The sequence below is a fragment of the Saccopteryx leptura genome, chromosome 7 (assembly GCF_036850995.1).
Source record: "Saccopteryx leptura isolate mSacLep1 chromosome 7, mSacLep1_pri_phased_curated, whole genome shotgun sequence".
NCBI classification, from domain to species: domain Eukaryota; kingdom Metazoa; phylum Chordata; class Mammalia; order Chiroptera; family Emballonuridae; genus Saccopteryx; species Saccopteryx leptura.
In genome coordinates, this window is record NC_089509.1 from 7947874 (window position 1) to 7967008 (window position 19135).

A 19135-nucleotide genomic window follows, 5' to 3' on the forward strand; every position below is an offset into this window, starting at 1 on the left:
GAATTATAATGTGTCAAGATGCAAAAAGCCCCAAAAAGTTCTTTAGACAGATTCTTCCTAATTACAAGCTCAACCCTCTACTAGTACTCTGATCCCCAAATTCCTTCTAAGTCCAAGACATATGAGAGGAAGGAAAAAAGCTGCCCAGAGGCTGAGGGCCATTTCAAACACACCTGAATTCAGCCGTTGCTGTGAAGGACTCATATTCCGTAATGGAGAACACCAGGAGAAAGCCCTCCCCGCTCCGAAAGTAGTTGTCCCGAATGGCTGCATAGTCCTCTTGTCCAGCAGTGTCCAGAATATCTATCTGGACTTCTTCTCCATCAAGAACTACTTTCTTTCTGTAACTGTCAGCTTTGGTGGGTTCATAGTCTTCTACAAACTGAGGAAATAAACAACATTATCAGTGATTAATGAAGTTTCAAGGAAGATAAAATCTACCAAAAAGTAAATGTCAAAATATGAGCACGTTATTCATAAGCCACCAAGTGTTACTGCATGCCTGTCATTATCACACAATGTGCAGGTACTAGAAAATAAAGATGGCTTCCTGTATGGCACTTCTGTTCTTTATATGGCTCAGTGCCACCATTTTTAAATTTTGTTTTTAAACAAGAGCAGATATATTCCCATCTTACTGATAAGTGAGCCAAGCATAGGACAGAACCCTGGGCGATCTCACTGTGAGTATAAAATTATAACACAAACACTGGCAATGGTGAAGAACAGGATCTCCTATTCATAATCAACAGAAGTATAAATCTCATCTGAAAAGTAATTTGACAAGAGGTACCAAGAGGCTTAATAACTATACAACATAATAAACTCCAAATGTGTCAAAAAAGATTAAGTGCAAAAAATAAAAACCTCAACTACTAGAAGAAAATGTGGGTAAAATCCCTTTATTACCTTTACAAAGGGAAGGCATTTTTATAACTATGACTCAAAATCTAGAAGCTAGGTAAAAAAAAATTTGATAAATTAGACCAGTGTTTTTCAACCAGTGTGCTGCGGCACACTAGTGTGCCGTGACACATGGTCAGGTGAGCCATGGGGAAATTAAACATGGGTCCCCAAACTACGGCCCGTGTGCCGGATATGGCCGCGGAGGCTCTTTATTCGGCCCACCGCCAGCCACCTCCATCCTAACATAAACATTCCCCTCACAACCCCTCCAGCTATCAGCGACAGGAAGAGCAGAGGCACAGGGACCGCTCATTGACCAATCACCTTCTAGGATTCATCCCGACCACTAGCGATGAACCAATAGTAGGCCGCCTCTCATCCACACCCAGGAAGGTCCCCGCTTGGGATGCAGCGCACTTGTCATTGTGTGGCCGCGGCAAGTAGTTGAAGCTGCTACTCCTCCCCATGGTCCCGATTTCTAATCCTGGTCAGGACTGGAGGTAAATGTTGCCACCACTAGATGAAGCCTCAGCCTCAGCTGGTTATGTCTATCCTGATGGTGTATATAGATATTTGACCTTTTTCTTTTTAAAAGAGGCCCCCGCAGAGGGTGATATACAATGCATCACAATGTTATCTAACTTTAAAGCTAAAGTTTGCTGATCTTCCTTTGGACAGTTTTTGGTTATCTGATGCCAAGGAGTTCCCCATTCTGGCCAACAAAGCTATTTTGACATTGCTCCCGTTTTCAACCACATATCTATGTGAGCTGAGCTTCTCAAGCTTGACTGCAATAAAAACTAAAAACAGAGAGAGACTGAGAACTGTTGAGGAAGAGCTTCGTGTGTGTCTTTCTACCATTCCTGCCAGGATATCCCTTTTGTGTTCATTGAAACAGGCCCAGGTTTCACACTGAGTATAAATACATTTAGAAACTATATTATTAACTATATGTATAATATGTACTGTGTTAGAGTGTCATTTTGGTAGGTGGTGTGCCCCAGGATTTTGTAAATGTAAAAAATGTGCCGCGGCTCAAAAAAGGTTGAAAATCACTGAATTAGACTATAGAAAAAAACTTGTTTGGCATAATACAGTATAAACAAAAATAAATGACAAACAAGGAAAAAGTATTTGAAGCCGTATCACAAAGAATTATACACAGTCTCCACAAAAAGGGAGGGGAATAAAAGGTCAACAATCCAATGGGAAAAAGTGGCCATGGACATAAAAACATTTAACAGAAAAATAAATACATATAATATTAAACCTATGAAAAGATGTTTGTCCTCACTAATAAAGAAAATGACTGCAGCTACACTGAGATACCACATTTTACCTACCAGAATGGCAAAACTCCCAAAGCCTGACGACAGACTGGGGAGAGGCTCCTGGGCATTGCCCGTGACGGGGAGAACAATGCCATCCTGATCAAGACAAGGCGACAGCTAACAGAACTAGAGGAGCACCTAGCCTTGTCCTAGCCCTCCTGCTTCTAGGAATCTATTCCACACAAGTCCCAGATGATGTGTTGTACAGCTGTGCACCTGAAATTTGTATAATTTAGTTAACCAGTATCACCCCAATAAACTCAATTTAAAAAATAAAAATAAATTTTCAAAGAGTAAATTTTATGGTATATGAATTATATCTCAATTCTTTTTTAAAAATAAAATACTGCTACAATATGAATGAACTCTCAAAACATTATGTTAAGTAAAAGAAGGCAGAAATAAAGGTCATATATAGTGATTCGATTCATGTAAAATGTCCAGAATATGCAAATCCATAAAATCAGAAAGTGTGTTGTCAGGGTCTGAGGTGGGAGGGGGAGCAGTAATGAGGAAGGACTGCTAATGTGTAGGGTGTTCTGGGCAGAAGGAGGGATAAAAGGCTCTAAATTTATAAAGTGGTGATGCCTGCACACCTATGTGAATGAATATACTAAAAATCATTAAACTTTAAAAGGGTGAATTTCATGGTGTGTGAATTATATCTTAATAAAACTCTAACTTAGGTCACTGGTTTGAGCCTAAAGTCACTGACTTGAGCAAGAGGTCACTAGCTCAACTTGAGACCCCCGGTCAAGGCACAAATGAGAAGCAATCAATGAACAACTAAAGTGAAGCAACTACAAGTTTATGCTTCTCATCTCCCCTCCACCCCCCCGTTCCTGTCTCTCCTTAAAAAAGAAAAGATTTAAAAATTTAATTGTAAATATCAACACAAACTTATGAGCACTTTGAAGAAATAACTTTATATCTAAAAATAAAAATTCTAAGACTTTTAGTATTATGTTCTCTTATATTCATCCTAATAATTGTTAAAATAAAGAAAATGTGAAAATTTGCCTATGCTTCATAACAGTGTCCTCCTTTTAACTCCTTTTCAAAGAGACAAATGCATGGCCAACCCCCATACCCACAGTGCAAATTTCTGAATACTTCCAAAAAGCATCTCGACTGTATAATTCTGACCTTTCAAGGTTAACACTACGAATCCCATTGAGCCTGACCCATGGTGGTGCAGTGGTTAGAGCGTCGACCTAGAATGCCTGAGGTCCCCAGTTTGAGACCCCAGGCTTGCCCAGTCAAGGCACATAGAAGAAGCAATTGATGAATAACTAAAATGAAGCAACTATGATCTTGTTCACCCCCTTCTCTAAAAGTCAATAAATTTTTTTAAAGAGAGAGAGTTCCACTGACTCCTTTGGTATAAGAAGTCAGAAGGTCCTGATATGACTGCATACCTCTCTCCCTGTGCTTGAGAAAATTGTATTATCACTAGAACACTGGATTACAGCCTTGATGTATACATTTTCCCACTAGAAATAGGAAATCCCTGAAGTCTTGGTATCTGTTAAGATGAACCACACCACTAGCCTTGCAGGGCTGTGTGCGAGTCAGTGCCAGATGCCCAAGATGCCCAAATCTAAGACTAGTTTCATACACAACCCCATGTACTGAGCCCCGTCTACGCTGACTGTGCCGGCCACTGAAAGTCTGCAGTGGTGGCCACCAGTGCCTCCCCATTCCCAACCTCAGCTCACCACAAATGGCAGATAGTTTAAAAACGTCTTCAAGCATGTTAGGCCAAGGATAAAAAGGTTAAAATCTCGCTCTAACTTTTCTCAAGGTCAGAACTTAGACCAGGGGTAGTCAACCTTTTTACACCTACCGCCCACTTTTGTATCTGTTAGAAGTAAAATTTTCTAACCGCTCACCGGTTCCACAATAATGCTGATTTATAAAGTAGGGAAGTAACTTTACTTTATAAAATTTATAAAGCAGAGTTACAGCAAGTTAAAGCATATAATAATTACTTACCAAGTACTTTATGTTGGATTTTCACTGTTTGGCAAAATAAATCTCTATAAAACAACTTACTATAGTTAAATCTATCTTTTTATTTATACTTTGGTTGCTCTGCTACCGCCCACCATGAAAGCTGGAATGCCCAGTAGTGGGAGGTAGGGACCAGGTTGACTACCACTGATTTAGACTAAATAAAGAATTCTGGGACTGTGGGTCCTTCCATAATTCAATTTTCATGGCAATTACAACATAGAGGCTAAAATTTCTTTTAAACTAAGGGCAAAGCATGAGACCAAGAACAAAGCATTTGAATGGCCCATGAAACTTGAGGCCACTAGCATCCCTAAGCATTGGACTCGGTTTCCTTTACTGTGAAATCAGATTTGACTAGCTGCTCTCTCGGGTGGGAGTCACCATATCTGGTCACACGTCACAATTGCCAAAGGGCTTTATAAAAAGAAAGATTCCTAGTCCTCAACTACAGAAATGTTATTCAGAAGATAGTTTTTAAAAAGATCCCCCAGGAGATTCTATGATCAAGTAGGTTTGGGAATCACTGCTTAGGTGTCTTCAAGCTCCAAAATTATGATTCTGGAACTGTACTGTCCAACATAGTAGCCATCAGCCACGTCTCAAGTGCTCACTAGCTCAGTATTGGACAATAGCCATATAGAAACTGTCCTTGTTGCAGAAGGTTCTACTAGATAATACTGTATAGAAATCAGTTTAAAATGTCCTTAAACACACATCACTTCATCTCTATCCTTCCTGTACTGATTTTATTTTTTTATTTTTTCATTTTTTATTTTTCCGAAGCTGGAAACGGGGAGGCAGTCAGACAGACTCCCGCATGCGCCCGACCGGGATCCACCCGGCATGCCCACCAGGGGGTGATGCTTTGCCCATCTGGGGCGTCGCTCTGTTGCGTCCAGAGCCATTCTAGCACCTGAGGCAGAGGCCACAGAGCCATCCCCAGCGCCCGGGCCACCTTTGCTCCAATGGAGCCTTGCTGCGGGAGGGGAAGAGAGAGACAGAGAGGAAGGAGAGGGGGAGGGGTGGAGAAGCAAATGGGCGCCTCTCCTGTGTGCCCTGGCCTGAAATCGAACCCGGGACTCCTGCACACCAGGCCGATGCTCTACCGCTGAGCCAACCAGCCAGGGCTTACTGATTTTATTTTACCTTAACTACCTTCTAGTCCTCAAATACATTAGCCCATGAGAAAAATAGCCTAATAGCAAGCACAGCTTTCCTCTGCTTCTCTGAAGAAGTGAAAGAAGACATTGTGGACTCTTCTGCATGTGTCTTTTCCTTCCCTCTCACCATACATACAAGCATACATCCTAAAAATGAAAAATCCAGATGAGGCTACTGGTCCCCCCATGGCGTGTAGCCATGTTGGGCAGAAGGATCCTACTCTCAGAGCTCCATCTCTGATCCGGGGCTCCCACAGCGCGACTACGGACACTATGGACGGGACAGTTCTCTCCTGCGCGCTGTAGGATGTTAAGAGCATCCCTGGCCTCTCAACCCACTAGGTGCTAACAGTACCTGTGCCCTAGGTGTGACAATCAAAAAGACGTGACATTGTCTGTTATTCATTCTTTAGGGGGGGCAAAATCCCCTTCCCTCAGTTCATTAACAAACTATGCCTCTAAGCCTTTCTCTTTCCTCTTAATTCTTCTCCTCACCCTCCCTTCTTCCCCAGTCTCTGCCATGAAAAAAGAAATTTTTCCTGAGAAAATCAGGTTAAGAAGCAAAAACAAAGATTCGAACTTCAAAATTTACAACTCTTTTTGTATGCAACAATGTATGGGTAAAATAGGCAGATACTGCTAGATTTCCCCACTGTGGCCCCTAGTATAAGACAAAGAAAAGCAAGCATCAAAATCAAATGTTTGGCCCTAGCTTGTGGCTCAATAGATAGAGCGTTGGCCCAGTAACTGACATCCCAGGTTTGACCCCAGTCAGGGCACAAAGAAGTGAGCATCTGCTTCTCCCTACTCCCTCTCTCAGCCCCTCCAGCAGCCAGTGGCTTGGTTGGTTCGAGCATGGCCCTGAGCACTGAAGATAGCTCCATCAGAGAGTGTCAGCCTCAGGCACTGAGGATAGCTCGGTACTTGAGCATTGGCCCTAGAAGGGGTTACCCAGTGGACCACAGTCGGGCATATGTGGAAGTCTGCCTCACTATCTGCCCTCCTTTCACCAAAAAAGAAAAAAAAGTTTCTCATTATAAGATATAGCAGAATATGATCAAGGAGAGATCAAGGTATTGATCTTAAGTTTATTTTGGGGCCCCTCTTTAAGAAAATACAAATTTATATGTATAATGTTGGATAGCAAAATGAATATCTAGAAGGAGAAATCAAAACCCATTATACAATTTTAAATGGACAAACACACACACACCCTCAGGTGACCCTCAGTGAACACGCCTGCCCTCCACTTGAATTCAGAGGAACCTTTGCCTGGCTTCTAAGCACCAGAATACGGCAATGCGCGTGAAAGAGATCACGCCATGATTATATACTTCCTTATGTAAGACTGGCTCAGCTGACCAGACTGGACGTTCCTCCTGGCCTTGAAGCAACAAGTGGCTGCGGTCTGAACAGCCCATGGAGAAGGCCGGCAGCAGGGCCCTCTGGGAGCTGTGGTTCTCCAGCTGATGTTGCCAGCAGCCAGGGTGGCTGGAAGAGGGCCAGAGCCTCCACCGAGTGCACAGCCACTGCTGCCACTGCGCTGCAGCCTGGTGGGACTCCGAGCAGGGCTCCCAGCCAAGGTGCCAGGTTCCTGGCCCCTGGAAATGGCAGGTGACAAATATGTGTTGTTTCATGCTGCTGAATTTGTGGTAATTTGTTATAAAGCAATAGGAAAGTAATACTAATACCACTTACATCACAAACTCCACAAAATAACATATTTTTTTATTAACTGCCTGATGTGCTTCTAGAATACTCTTCCTTTCTGGCTGTACATTCTTTGACTATCTTGTCACATGCCAATGAGCTTGAAATATGTCCCACAGAGAATAAGAAAATAATTTCGTCTTTCCTACAGTCTAGTTGATCCAAATTTCTTTTCTTTTTTTAAAGATTTTATTTATTCATTTTAGAGAGGAAAGAGAGATAGAGAAGGGGGAGGAGCAGGAAGCATCAACTCCCATATGTGCCTTGACCAGGCAAGCCCAGGGTTTCGAACTGATGACTTCAGAATTCCAGGTCAACGTGTTTATTCACTGTACCACTACAGGTCAGGCCCAAATTTCTTTTTTTATTGATAGTTTAGAAAAGTTTTTTCAGCCTCACAACTACTTGGCACTACGAGTAATGAAACCTTCAGGACTGCTATCACATTTAAGATGCCTCTACTGAGCTTTCCTCTAAGACAGGGAAGAACTTTCCAGGCCAGGGTCTAGCTCCACATCTCAACCCTTGTTTCTCCTCCACTGCCCACTCATTCAGCACCAGTATCATAGGACAGGCCCTGCCAAGACAGACCCCTGGTGTGGCACCTCCTGTCACAGTGCCAGTTAGTCAGTGCAGTGGGCAGTCGAAACATCCCTGGAAGCCATTCCTACACTGGATGGCTGGTAAAACAACCATGGGCCCAAGTGACTCCAAACCTCATACATACATAGCACTAATCCCTAACTAAACATATCCTTAACTCAACTCCCCTCGCTACATCCCCAAACGCCCAGGTCACCACACCACCACCCAGTGTAAGAGGCTGGACAGACGGAAGTCTAGTGAAAGGAATGAAGACCCTAACCACTGGGTCTGACAGCTTCCTGTCACAATTCTGGAAAGCACATCCCATGTGAGACGGGATGGATATGAGAGGTCCCCAGGGTCAAGCTCTGACCTGAAGACTCTGTCTGCAGGGTCAGCAACGGCCACCAGGCAGGAGCATTCGCTGCCACAGGAATCAGGACTGCATTGCCCCACGGGACTCAGCACCAGTTACATTACCCACATCAAGTGAAGGGAGTACTGGGCAAGGATGTGCAAGCTTGGCCTCGCTGCAGGGAGAGCCTGATGTCTAGCAATTGAGAAAAAATTAAGTCTTAGGACAACTTAGCTCTCCCTTTCAATAGCTCCTCAAATTGACTGTCATAAAGCTAAGTATTGAACCTGCTCTTTAGAATACCTGTACGAAGAACCCACTCTTCTCTCTTGCTCCTGTCAGAAAGACAGCTCAAAGGAAACAATGGGAGTAATGCACGCAGGGGCCCCTCACATCCCTGCTGGGGTTGAAATTACTTACCAAAGCTCAGCAATCCAGAGCCTATGCTGCTGAGACACCTTATAAAACTATCCAGAAAGCACCTTAACAAGAACGTGCCACATTCTTGTTACGATCCTCTATGTACACGGGGAAGGGGCCCATGCACCCTGCCGCAGAAGGGAGCCCGTGGCAGCAGCCCAGGCCTAGGTGGCTTACCTCGTCATACATGAACTGCAGTGTCAGGGCCGACTTGCCGACCCCTCCACTGCCAACCATGATCACCTTGTGAAGGGCCAAGGAGCTCTGGCTCTTACTCTTGTTTGCAGCCATCCTGCTGGTCTTCTGAAGTTGCAACGTACAGACAGAAGAGCCAGTTGAAGTACTGCCAATGAGAAAGACAGAACTTAAGAGGTGGTTCATTTCTCCCAGCTGGAGTCCAGAAAAGCCCCATGCAACCCCTCCTGCAGAGAGCAGAGGTTCCAGGGTCCAGGCAGATGTGAGCCCACCAGCAACTCTGGAGTCCTCACCACAGCACGGGCTGTGCAGGGGCAAGCCAGGAGAGGAGACAAGGGGACGGGCAGTGTCCCAGGGGCGTGTAGGGGGGCAACAACCTGGCCCTGAGGGTCAACGCATCCTCAGCACTGCTTCCCCGAGGGGAGGGACCCTGCGTCCCAGTGTCCTACCCACCCCAAGTCATCTGGCGCCACAGGGCATACCAGGACTCGGGTCCTCACTCTCTGTATCCTCTGTCCACCCTCCCTGCCCCTCTCCCTCTTGTCACACACTCCCTACACCCCACACAGCCCTCTGAGACTGCAGGTCATGTGAAAAGGGTAAGTATGTGTATTTTTAAATAATAACTACCCTTTCATGACAGAGGATAGAGGTAAAAGGAGAATTAAATTATTTACTTCAAGTGTATTTATAGTGAGGAACTAAAATGAGTTACATTTTTCTAAAAATAACAATCTTATTAGTCAACATCAGTTTAACCTCATCTGAGTGAGATAAAATGAGAGCGTCCCCCTGGAACTTGGAACAGTAAGGCACTCTGAATAAGCAGACTTCTCAGATACTATCTACAATTCACTCTAACCCAAGTGCCGACTGTTATTTTATTAGTTTGTGTGGGGAAATCTCTATTTCCCACTGACCACAGAGGAAGGGACGAGGACGTGGGCCCGCGTCTGGCTCTGCCACTTGTGGGCTGTGGGACCTAGAGCTAGTTATTCAATTTCTCCACGCCAGTTTTCTTATCCGCAAAAACTCATAAACCACCAGCTACCTTGTAGGATTTTTCCGAGAATTAAAATGAGATCACATGCGAAAGACCAAAGCCCGTGCCTAGAGTACAACAGGAACTTAATAAAGGGCTGTTTCCTTCCTACCCAAATTTAAGAGGACTTTTTTCTAATTACAACATATCCTCCCGTATTTCCATTACTTCTGACAAAGTAACTGAAAACATCCCCACCGGAAAAGTACATAAATGCAGCTCACCAACAAACACACATCGTTAGGTAACAGCCTCACTGGCTACACGGTGGGACTGCTGGGGAGCTGGCAGATGTCTCTGGTCAGGGATGCGGCTGGCTGGGAGCACAGAGACCGCACTAGACCTCCAAGGTGAAGATCGTCTTAAAGGTACAGCAGGCTCATAAGAAAGTAGGAAGTCCCGACTGCGAGGAAAAGCAGCGGTAAGAGCTGACATATCTGCACTCCTGGACGGCAGCTATTCTTGGTAATTTAGGATTTAATAAAACACACAGGGTTAGCAGACTGTGCCAGGGGGCACTCTGAACTGAGACCTTTTCCAAGTTGAGATTTGAGAAGCCAAGACCCTTGAAGGAGAAATCTTCAGGTAGAGAATGGGCTAGAAAAACATCTATCCATAGGAAAAGATGACAAGAAAGCTTGTGCCCTGACAGCAGGAAAGTGTACGATGAAATCTGTAAGCACAGAACTCCTCCAAAGCCAAGAAATAACAAGAAGCAACCCAGGCTGCCTGACCTCTGGTGGCGCAGTGGATAAAGCGTTGACCTGGAAATGCTGAGGTCGCCGGTTCGAAACCCTGGGCTTGCCTGGTCAAGGCACATATGGGAGTTGATGCTTCCAGCTCCTCCCCACCTTCTCTCTCTCTCCTATCTCTCCCTCTCTGTCTCTCTCTCTTCCTCTCTCCTCTCTAAAAAGAATTTAATTTTATTTATTTTTTACAGAGACAGGGAGTGAGTCAGAGAGAGGGATAGACAGGGACAGACAGACAGGAACGGAGAGAGATGAGAAGCATAATCATTAGTTTTTTCATTGCATGTTGTAACACCTTAGTTGTTCATTGATTGCTTTCTCATAGGTGCCTTGACCGTGGGCCTTCAGCAGACCGAGTAACCCCTTGCTGGAGCCAGTGACCTTGGGTTCAAGCTGGTGGGCTTTTGCTCAAACCAGATGAGCCTGCGCTCAAACTGGCGACCTTGGGGTCTCGAACCTGAGTCCTTCCGCATCCCAGTCCAATGCTCTATCCACTGTGCCACCGCCTGGTCAGGCTCTCTAAAAAGAATTTTTAAAATTTTTTTTTTTTTTTTTTCATTTTTCTGAAGCTGGAAACAGGGAGAGACAGTCAGACAGACTCCCGCATGCACCCGACCGGGATCCACCTGGCACGCCCACCAGGGGCGGTGCTCTGCCCCCCAGGGGGTGATGCTCTGCCCATCCTGGGCGTCGCCATATTGCGACCAGAGCCACTCTAGTGCCTGAGGCAGAGGCCACAGAGCCATGCCCAGCGCCCGGGCCATCTCTGCTCCAATGGAGCCTTGGCTGCTGGAGGGGAAGAGAGAGACAGAGAGGAAAGCGCGGCGGAGGGGTGGAGAAGCAAATGGGCGCTTCTCCCATGTGCCCTGGCCAGGAATCGAACCCGGGTCCTCCGCACGCTAGGCTGACGCTCTACCGCTGAGCCAACCGGCCAGGGCCTAAAATTTTTTTTAAAAATTAAAAAAAAAAAAAAAAAAAGCAACCCAGGCTGGTCCCAGTGCTAGAGCCCACGGTTCGAACCTATGACACACACACACCTCAGAAAATCATTCCACACCAGTCAGCGTACATAACAACTAGAACTTCTCAGACAACTCTAAAAGAAGTATAAGCTGATCATTTTTAACAAACACAAAATCAAAATGTGAGAAAAATTACATTATCAAAAGACCAGGAATTGAACAAGAAGCACACTGAATGTCTAAAGTCCAAAATATTTTTTTCAAGTATTTAAAATGAAAAGTAGTAAAAACATGGGGGAGGGAAAAACAAACCCATCTTAGGTGACTGGCAGAGGCTCCAAAATTAGACTAACAGAAGACATTGATGAGAAAACCGAGAAAGAAACAAAGAGAGCTCATTAACGCGGCCTCTCGCACACTTTGCACACGTACTGGAGAACACAGTAATGACTCATAAAGGGGGCAGTTAGAACCTGGGCTTATGAAGCACCTTAATATAAGAACAATGCATTTTGTAGAGAAGTGACAAGACACAGGAGAGGGTCTTGGCACTTGTCGGGGTGGCAGAAAATGAATAGGGAGACTCATGGAAGGTAAGGGCCGGTGAGTAAGTTCTGTGCAGTCCTCCGCTGCCTTCTCTGCGCTCATTTGAGTCTAGAGTCGTCTCGGGTGAGTAAGACTCATCTAGTCCTTCCTGGCAAAGAGGGAGAATAGAGTTTTTCTGTGTCTGTTTACTTTCTCAATTGCCTTTAGTTCAAAATGACCTGTATGCCAAAGTGGCCGTTGTGGGGTGGCATATTCAACCCCTTCAATGGTGAATAGAAAATTTACAAAATACAGAAAACTATCTTTCAAAAACAACAAAAAAATCACCTATGGTCCTGCCACCCACAGACATTCACTCCTAACAGTATACTTCCTGCCAGTACTTTAATCTATATAGTCCTATATTTAAAACCTATGAGATCGTATTTATGCAGTTTTGTATGTTTTTTCGCTCTTTTTATCTGTCCATCTTATTGAACAAAGCAGACTGAGCGTAAATGAACCTTTTCTTGATGATTTCAGGCTCGTCATCACTGCGAGAATCAGGAGAGTGGCCGGGCTGGCTGTGGGAGACCATCTGCCCGCCCTCCCCTCCACTCCCACCCATTTATTTCCCTATTTGGGCTTCTTTTCACTCCCCCCTTTTCTAATTATGCACTTTTTAATAAGTGTTCTCAGCAATTAACTAGATAATTAAGTGCACTAGAGTTGTGACTAAAATAGAATAAGTGGGATAAGGAGTGGGCCTCCCAGAAAGGCTGTAGTTGAGGAAGGTGAAGCTGCTTCCGGCCTCATTTCCCACAGAGCTGAGGCTGGTGGGCGAGGCTGGTGGGCAAAGCTGGCGAGTGAGGCTGGTGAGCTCAGCTGGCAGCCCCAGACTCCATGCTGCTGCCGCACAATGTCTGTGAGACCACCTTGCTTCTATGAGTTAGTATAGCTGTATAAAAATGGAGCCACAATTTTCTAGGGTGGGAGTGTTTATATAAACACTTGTAATTCTGAAAAGTTTTCAAAAACACAAAATCAATTTTTCTAGAAGAAACCATAATAAACAAACTGAAGACTACTCAACAAAGTCACAGATATTTGCCAAAAAATGAAATAACCACAGTGGATATTTCCCACCCACATTTCAGTCACCCTGACATGATGAGGGCACGACAGGAGGAAGTGCCAGCCAAGGGCGCACCCTGAACCGTCCTGGAAACTGGAGATGCTGCCTCCAGACTCCTGTCACTGGGGTAGTCAGCCCCCATTTGTTTCAACTCCGGTAGTCCATTTACTGTTGTTGTTTTTTGTTTTTACTTGTACCGAAAGCATTGCAGAAGCAGTCCTTGCACTCAAGAAACTCAAAGTCAGTGGTTCAGGCAGATTAGTAAATGACTACAGGACAGGATTGTAAATCCTATGGCAGAAATATGCAAGGGGTGCTCTGGGAATGCAGGAGAAACATCTGAATCGGGCTGGAAGGGCAGGGACATTTTAAGGGAGCAACAACATACTAAGTGAAATTTGACTAGATAAAGAGAGGAGGAGAAACACCAGAAAGAACAATAATCAATAACGCTTAAAGTTCATGTTGATGATTTATGTTTATTATAGATCTGCCTAGCCAATATATGTGTTCTTAAAAATAACACAAGTATCCTTTTCCTCAGCATTTTATTATGAAAAGTTTCAAACTCTGAGTTGAAGGAACTGCACAGTGAACCCATAATGCACCACTGGGCACTACCATCCACATTTTCTCCATTTGCTTTCTCACACCCAGTCATCTGGCATCCCTCTACTGACTCACCAATCGTCTTACTTTCTGATGCATTTCATGTAAGTTATAGACATCAATACATTTCATCCTTAACTTCAGCATATATAACCTTTTTTTTTTTTTTTGGCAAAGCAATTATAATTCCCCTACTGCCTTAGCGAACAATTTCAGAACTCCTCTAAGGGAAGCTTGCAAACCTCCTGATCTCTTCAATGAACTATTTGGGTTCTTAGCCAATAGTTGAAAGCCACAACACAGACCTGAGCCCATACGACCAAGTCCTGATATTGTTCTTATAGAGTCACAGAAGTCTTTTACAGGGTAACTGAGAAACATACCAACCAACAGACACTCTTTAGTACGTCTCTACTTACCAACAGAGAACCTCTGCAGTTTGATTCATTTTTGTCCCAAAACACTTAAATGCTACTTTGTGCCAAGCTGTGGGTTGGCACACATTAAACAAGAGTTCGCACAGCAGGTAGGGTGAGAGGAAGCTTCCCACACATCACAGAGAGCACATGCAAAGCAACAAAGGCCTGAATATCACAGTGGGTCCAGGCACACGGAATCCTGACGCGTAAGGTAAGCTGGGGCAGTGACTGGGCGATCTCAAAAGATAGGACACGTTCATCTACAAAGGGGCCTACAAGGCTGTTTTAAGAAATATATCCTAGCAACTTACCTTGTAAAACACTGGACTGATAAGAATAAATACATATCCTTTCATACAGAAAAACAAGACACTTCAAACTAAGAAAGCTTCATTTAGCTGGCTTGGCAGAGAGGCAAAAGCTGGGAAATGCTTCTTACGTTATATTCTATGATACATTAATACTAGATAGGGCTCTCTACCATTTAGAATTCAAATACCAGAACACATACTCATTTGAGAAGTAAAATTCTGAAAACAAATCACAGTATATAAACCATACAAGGAGGGTCAGGAGGAGTGGGGTTGTCTCTGTTGAACCTAGTCTCGCAGGCTAATATAGTCATCAGTCTTTTGTTAAACTTAAGCTAGAAGAAAATGAGTTGGTAGGTAGAGTTCAAATGCTACTTTGTATCGCCGGGTTGTTATGAATATCAAATATTTTTTATTTTCCCAGTTGGCTCAGTGGTAGAACATCGGCCCGGCATGTGGAAGTCCCGGGTTCGATTCCCAGCCACGGCACACAGAAGAAGCACCCATCTGCTTCTCCACCCTTCTCCCTATCCTCTCTGTCTCTCTCTTCCCCTCCCGCAGCCAAGGCTCCATTGGAGCAAAGTTGGCCTGGCTCCTGAGGACGGCTCCATGGCCTCCACCTCAGGTGCTGGAATGGCTCTGGTTGCAGTGGAGCAACGCCCCAGATGGGCAGAGCATCACCCCCTGGTGGATTTGCCAGGTGGATCCTGGTCGGGCGCATGTGGGAGTCTGTCTCTCTGCTTCCCTGCTTCTCACTTCAGAAAAATACAAAAAAAGAAAAATAAAATCAAATGAGAATTTGAAAATGAAGAAATGAAGAAGAAAACTTACTCCAATCACCCTCTATAAAGTTCAAGTGTCTTGGGCACTACGGTACACAAAGGCACATGGAACACTACAAACTCTACACACATACAAAGAATTTCATTTAGCACTTTTCTCCCTATACTATGACTTGAAGTTAATCTGAATATTATTAATAGGCCACAGTCACAATATGGAGTCTCCCAAAACAATATCCATATTTTCAATCCTTTAAATAACAGTAAAAAAGGAAGACAATCCAAATCTGAGACTACTTAAGTGCCAAAATAATTAAGGACAGTAATGAGAAAATCATTAAAAACAGGAATTTATGAATCCATACCTATAAGTATTATATAAACAAGGGAGAAGAGAGGCTCTTTGTTTACAGAACCCCACAGGCAGACTGATAAATGTAGAGGGAACACCTGAGTCAGAAAATCAACTCTTTGCAAGCATTATAGTAGGTTGGTTCAGGCAAGAATCATGAATAGATGCTATATCTAAAGGGGAGATTTGGATGTGGAACAAAGTATCTGCATGGTCTTGAAGTGTCTCCAAAGATTCCTTATGAATCAGAATATGCATTTCAACAAGCAGCTAAGTATAGTGATACTAAGTGTCAAGGTATATCCCAACTATTCATCCCACTTCCAATTACAATCCAAATAAGGAACAATCTGATCTAAATTAAAGTCATGAAGGACCACTCCCCTCCAAAAAACAGTTCTCTCAACTACAAAGTAGCACAGGAAACAGATGGATCACAGAGGGTGAATGCTGAATGATGAAAATGTAAATCACAATGAATACTGTCTATTCAGGAGACATCATTTTCATTCATACTGAAAATTAACAAGGAGTCTTACTTCTTAGCATCTAACACCAAATTCTTCGACAGTTGTGACAAAATAAACTAACTGAGGAAGTATATAAATGAGTGTGCTGGTGTATGTCTGAAATGAGTTGACAGCACCTTACTTCCTGCATTGACTCCCTATATCACTGTCATTTTTTAAAATTTTTTCCCTTAAATTTAATGGGGTGACGTTGGTTAAGAAGATTACACAGGTTTCAGGCACATAATTCTACAATATATCATCTGTACATTGCATTGTGTGTTCACCACCCCACCCAGGTCTCCCTCCATCACCATCTATGCCCCTCTAACTTCCTCCACCTCCCCCACCCTCCTCCCTCCTACAGTCCCCACACTGCTGTGTCTATTAAGGTTTTTTCTTACTTGCTTAATCCCTTCCCCAGGGGTCCCCAAACTTTTTACACAGGGGGCCAGTTCACTGTCCCTCAGACCGTTGGAGGGCCAGACTATAAAAAAAAAACTATGAACAAATCCCTATGCATACTGCACATATCTTATTTTAAAGTAAAAAAACAAAACGGGAACAAATACAATATTTAAAATAAAGAACAAGTAAATTTAAATCAACAAACTGACCAGTATTTCAATGGGAACTACGCTCCTCTCACTGACCACCAATGAAAGAGGTGCCCCTTCCAGAAGTGTGGCGGGGGCCAGATAAATGGCCTCAGGGGGCCGCATGCGGCCCGCGGGCCGTAGTTTGGGGACCCCTGCCCTTCCCCTTTAATGTCCAACCTCACCACTGCCATTTTAATGACACAACACAAATTTGTGGTTATCTGTGAATAGGCTCACATGCATTCCTTGGGCAGAGAAGTAGTATCTTATTTAAGTGTGTGTCTCCAGGGCCTACAATTCCAACCTACTGCATAGCAGAGACCTGGAAATGCCCAGAGAATGAATAAAGAAATGAATGAATGATGAGGGAAGAGTTTTAAGAAATAAAAATGAGGACATATATCAAACAACATTTCATAGCATACTACACCACATTTCTCATCAAAGTTCCATAAGGGAAATGTCTCTTGAATGTTCTGTTGTGAATAACGATTATAGAAGATAGGCCATTAAAGTAGAATCCCTCCCCAGGGGTTCTTTTTGTGGTTTAACAATAAATGCTATTTGTTAGCTACAAAAATAATAATTAAAAAATACACAGAGTGCCTGATCTGTGGTGGCGCAGTGGATAAAGCGTCGACCTGGAAATGCTGAGGTCGCCGGTTCAAAACCCTGGGCTTGCCTGGTCAAGGCACATATGGGAGTTGATGCTTCCAGCTCCTCCCCACCTTCTCTCTCTATCTCTCTCTTCTCTTTCTCTCTCCCTCTCTGTCTCTCTCTCTCTCTCCCTTTCTCTCTCCTCTCTAAAATGAATAAAAATAAATAAATAAAAGTTAGTCACCTTTAAAAAAAAAATACAGAGAGAGAGAGAAGATGGCAGCGGAGTAGGCAGATGCACAGACTCCCAGCTCACATTACCAAACTGAATTACAAATTAATTTAGAAACAATCAGCATGAAAAACCAACTTTAGACTAAAAGAACAGATCTCAAAAACCAAGGAGCAAAGAAGAATCCACACTGATCCTGGTAGAGAGTGTGGGGGCGCGGTGGGGGCTCCCCTCACCAGGAGCAAGGGGAGGCTGAGGCTGAGAGCCCAGAAGGGTTCTCATTACAAGGAAAAAGACCCTGAGAGACTGGGGCCCTCAGTCTCAGAACCGGAGACCCAGCCTAGAAATCCAGGGACTGGAGGAGACAGACGAAAAGCATTGAGAGGGGAGAAGAGCAAAGTTCTGTGTGTAAGAAGCAGCAGGGGTGCCTTAAAGGGGCAGAGCAGAAAATATCACTCACAGCCACTTGCCTGAGGCCCTGGGGGTGAGGAGGGCTGAGAGGACAGGCTTGTCTTCCAAAAGAAAAGTGAAGAGAGCGAGACAGATAGTGACGGGCAGAGGAATGCATGGGATGACCTAAGAAGCTGACTCATCCAGTGTGGAGGCCGCCATAGCTGGGGAAGGGGTTGATCTCTCCACACAGCACAAGCCTAAAGTAAATCCGGATGACCCACCTCCAGAAAGCTCTCCAGCTCCAATCAGCAAGAAAGACACAGCTGAAAGCAGGAAGTGGGGGGGAGGGCAATAACTCAGGCCTCCAGGGAGATCTGAGATACACCTCCCCCTACTGAAGCTGAGAAAGTGCTCCGCCTCTAGAGAGCAGCTGGCAGAACCCACCTTCACACCCAAAAGTTTCCTGGATAGTTTCAAATAAGCCCCCTGCTGAGATCAGTAAACAAGCCCACCACTGAGTTAAGTACACTAAAAACAAACAAATCAAAACTTTACAAGCAGCTCTACTAGGTAAGGAGACCACAACTAGAACAAGCTTGCAAGCCACACACAGAAACAATAAGAAGACAGAGAAACTTAAGTCTTATGCTTCAACAAGACAAATCCTCAGAAAAAGATCTGGATGAAATGGAAGTAATCAAATTACCGGATGCAGAGTATAAAATAATGATTGTTAGGATATTTAAGGATCTCAAAGCAACAATGGATGAACTTAATGAACACCTCAATAAAGAAATTATAAGAAGCATCAAAAAGGACACGGAAATCATAAAGAAGAACCAGATAGAAATGACAAACACAATATCAGAAATGAAGACTACACTAGAAGGAATTAAAAGCAGGCTGATGAAGCAGAGGATCGAATCAGTAACTTAGAGGACAAGATAAGCGAAAGCACAGAAGCAGAACAGCAAAAAGAAGAGGATCATAAAGTCTGAGGAAACTCTAAGAGAGCTCTGTGACATGAAGAGAAACAATATCCACATAATAGGGGTTCATGAAGGAGAAGAGAAAGAACAAGGAATAGAGAATCTGTTTGAAGAAATTATAGCTGAAAATTACCCTAAATTGATGCAGGAGAGTCACACAGGTTCAAGAAGCAGAAAGAACCAAAGACACCCACAACAAGACACAACATAATCAAAATACCAAAGCTAAGAGATAAAGAAAGAATACTAAAA

At 43.9% G+C, this 19135-nt stretch overlaps 1 protein-coding gene across 2 annotated transcripts in view; it reads right to left on the reverse strand.

Moving 5' to 3' along the window:
• RALB (RAS like proto-oncogene B) overlaps positions 1 to 19135 on the reverse strand; it is a 62669-nt gene that overhangs the window by 10705 nt on the left and 32829 nt on the right. The window contains exons 2-4 of one of the 2 annotated variants that reach the window (XM_066344851.1): positions 9599 to 9788; positions 8661 to 8826; positions 174 to 382 (exon numbers count right to left, since the gene is read on the reverse strand). In XM_066344851.1, coding sequence (XP_066200948.1) covers positions 174 to 382; positions 8661 to 8774 — 323 coding nt within the window. In that variant the 5' untranslated portion in view covers positions 8775 to 8826; positions 9599 to 9788. The remainder of the gene's footprint in view (positions 1 to 173; positions 383 to 8660; positions 8827 to 9598; positions 9789 to 19135) is intronic. The other variant, XM_066344850.1, reaches the window with a different exon arrangement.